Source organism: Bipolaris zeicola, assembly GCF_000523435.1.
Source record: "Bipolaris zeicola 26-R-13 unplaced genomic scaffold scaffold_620, whole genome shotgun sequence".
In the NCBI taxonomy this organism is placed as follows: Eukaryota; Fungi; Ascomycota; class Dothideomycetes; order Pleosporales; family Pleosporaceae; genus Bipolaris; species Bipolaris zeicola.
Window position 1 is genome coordinate 155 of NW_006912669.1, and position 2,994 is coordinate 3,148.

General features: G+C 48.6%; 1 protein-coding gene across 1 annotated transcript; it reads right to left on the minus strand.

Annotated features, from left to right (window-relative positions):
- Window positions 1-1,953: 1,953 nt before the first annotated feature.
- Window positions 1,954-2,732, minus strand: COCCADRAFT_42262 (uncharacterized protein; the record flags this gene model as incomplete). Its single annotated transcript, XM_007720753.1, has 2 exons — window positions 1,954-2,408; window positions 2,606-2,732. The coding sequence occupies 2 exons, from the start codon at window positions 2,730-2,732 to the stop codon at window positions 1,954-1,956; spliced, it is 582 nt and encodes a 193-aa protein (XP_007718943.1).
- Between the last annotated feature and the right edge of the window lie 262 nt (window positions 2,733-2,994).

Genomic DNA, 2,994 nt, shown 5'->3' on the forward strand with positions numbered 1-2,994 from the left:
CAGATGCATCATTGAATTGAGCTTCACTAAGACCCCACAGAGCGCTAACAATTAGCAAAGCAGTAGATTTGATCATTGTAGAGTGCCTTGTGAGCTTGCTTGCTTCACTAGGAATGACCGCACTCTCATATACCAGGCCCTGGGACTGCAAACATCGCTATACGCATCAGCTGTTTGCTATTAAGTTGATGACAGATGACACCTCTGTTTGATTTTCATTCAGGCTCTTCCATGCTGCTTACCGGTGATGCAAATGCTTTTCACCCGAGAAGCAGTGTGTGCACAGCTCACTATTTTGTAGAAAGAGAAGTGCAACGATTGATCGCTCCTCACAGCGTCTCATTCACTGAACACCTTTCCCCATGTCGCCTGGAAGTCATCTTGGCGTGTCATCGCCGGACTCGGCACACCTCGCTCGTATAGCGTGAGCCGTGTATCCTTGGGGATTAAGGACAAATAAGCAGTTGACGAGGCGACGCATCTCAGCAGCTCAATCGTTTATACACAGACTCGTATAAGCCTTTAGGAAGCTATAAGAATCAATTTTAGGCGGTTACCATGCTTCTATGAGTATTTAGTTGTGCCGATTGGGGATTGTTCATGTTCTGCGCTGCTTGTAGGCATCTAGTTGAGGCTTTGACCCTCGTTCCCATGAATCACGGCTGACGCGTGAGCACGGCAACTACCTTGCGCCGAAAGCATCCTTACTGTGGAATTTAGGAAGTAGTACTCGCTACTCACTGCGCTTGTTTGTGAAGACATGGCTAGAAAGCCGGCTGTTGCGACCCTAAAACATATGCACCGCGCTACTGGAAAACTAGTGGACATATGCATGGTCCTAATGAAGGACTGTTCGAGGAAAAAACCTAAACCCATCTGGGGGCCGTAGATGAAAATCCAACCAAAGCAGACGCCTGTTAATCTCTTTGTGTACGTCTAGAACGACGGGTTGGCCTAGGTGACGGCATAATGGAACGTTTGCACGCTTCCGAAATTTCTGCTTGTGCCGCCTTAGCAGCCTGACCATGTCTACTTCTCTTCTTCCACAGTTAGTGACGCACCGCGGAAGCACCTAGCAGGTTGCTGCAATAATGCGGCGCAGCACCCTGATGATCGCGGTGGTAATCAGGATCACGAAGGTAAATATGCACGGGGTTAGCGCGTCTCCAGTACCATCGATTAATCTAGGACAGGCAAGTCTCAGGACAATGTGCGGCACAAGGCCCATAATTCATTTCATTCGTACAGCATATGAGTGGCGGTACAAGCGCGCGGCCCCCGGACCGAAACTGTCGAAGCGAGGCTTCCACGCTTATCTTACTAGGCAGGCAACGTTGCCAAGACCATATGCAACAATTACTCCGCGTGCTTGCAGGTCCTTATTTACCGACACAATGGACAGCACGTGCATGCACACGGGTTGCACACAAGCAACCCTTGATTGTGCGAGGCTGTGCCGCAAAGACGCAGAAAACGAGACGACGGCGATTCCGAGTGGCGCAAGCAAGGCATCGTCCTGGTGTGTGCCCACTTTGAACCAGAAGACCTGAGAGGTAGGACTGATATTCTCGCTGCGATAACAGGCGGAGTCTGATAGAAAGAGCGCACACTCAGATTACCAGTTATGGTTCATGTTGAAGTCGGGTTAAGCAGGGCGTTCTGCAGATTACCTTGCAGGCAATCACCCTAATCCACATGATCCACGTGACCGTTCATGCATGCGGGCGTGCGCATAGATGTGGGTCTACAAAGCGCCCATTTTGTAAGTGTCCATGTCTTTCATGTCTGCTTCAACGCAAGCCAATCCCATCCGCGTAGGCGTCGCCCACACTAGTCACTTTCGAAGCGGTAGCAGCGTCGGTCCAGCGATTCTGAACAACGCCACCTTCCGTTCATAGCTTAGCATGAGAAGTCAGCTGCAGAGTAATCAACGTGATTGGCTGATTCTTGATCTCAAGATGACTTGACTTTGGGGATGCTGCTTGCAGAGGTGAAGCCGCAATCGCTAATCACTGTAGAAGCGTCGCATATCGTGTGGATATTTTTAGGAAACATGGCCACCTGCATTAACTGTGCGCTGAGACTTTTGATTTCTGTGAGATTCATATGATGGGCACGGTACCTGTATACCTGTGTGCTGAGTGATGCGATCGTATCTGCCAACATGTTGTGCTCTCTGTTACAAACTGCAGCCGACGCATGTGGACTGTAATGGATTGTGGGCATAACAAGCTGCTCTTTTCGGTGCACCCGGTTGACAAGATCTTTGAATCTGGAATCGATGCGCGCAATCGGATCCTGTAAAGATTTCTGGACGCATGGGTCTTCAATGCTGGCCAAGAGTTCGTTAAGCGCTTGATCAATACTAGTCACATGTTCCAATGGGGCAAGTGAGGCACGAAGAGGATCTGATTAGCTCCTCTCTCCTCGGACATTCTCGGTCAAGGCTTCTCGTGTATTTTCCACTAGAGGTGCGACTGCGATCGTTTCCCCTTCTTCTTCTTCTTCTTCCTCCGCTTCTGTCTCATCTCTCATTGGGTCGTCTGAAGGTGAATCCTGTGAGACCTGTCTTCGCAATTTCAGCCTCCTATGTGAAAGTCAGAACGCTCTTGAGTTACATTGAACGGGCACGAATTGAACACATACTCTCTATATCTTTGCTGTGCGAGTATATTGTACTCTCTACGGGCTTCTTTAGCCTGAGATATGGCTGTGTACTTTCGGTTCGCCATCAGTAGAATATTGGATGAATCATGGTAATGCAACGTTGCCTCATGTGATAGATACCACACTTTTTCAGAAAAAATCAGGTAACGTCCCTCCCTGGGTAACGCAAATCCCCCCTGCCGCAAGAAAAGAGTGGTACCTCATCGTTGGGATACGATCTCTCTATTAACGCGCTGTCTTTATACTCTCTTCATAGATTAGTTATGTTTTTTACCTTCTTCTATAGGTATAGATATCTCTCCTTACAAAAATTACGCTACTGTTGTG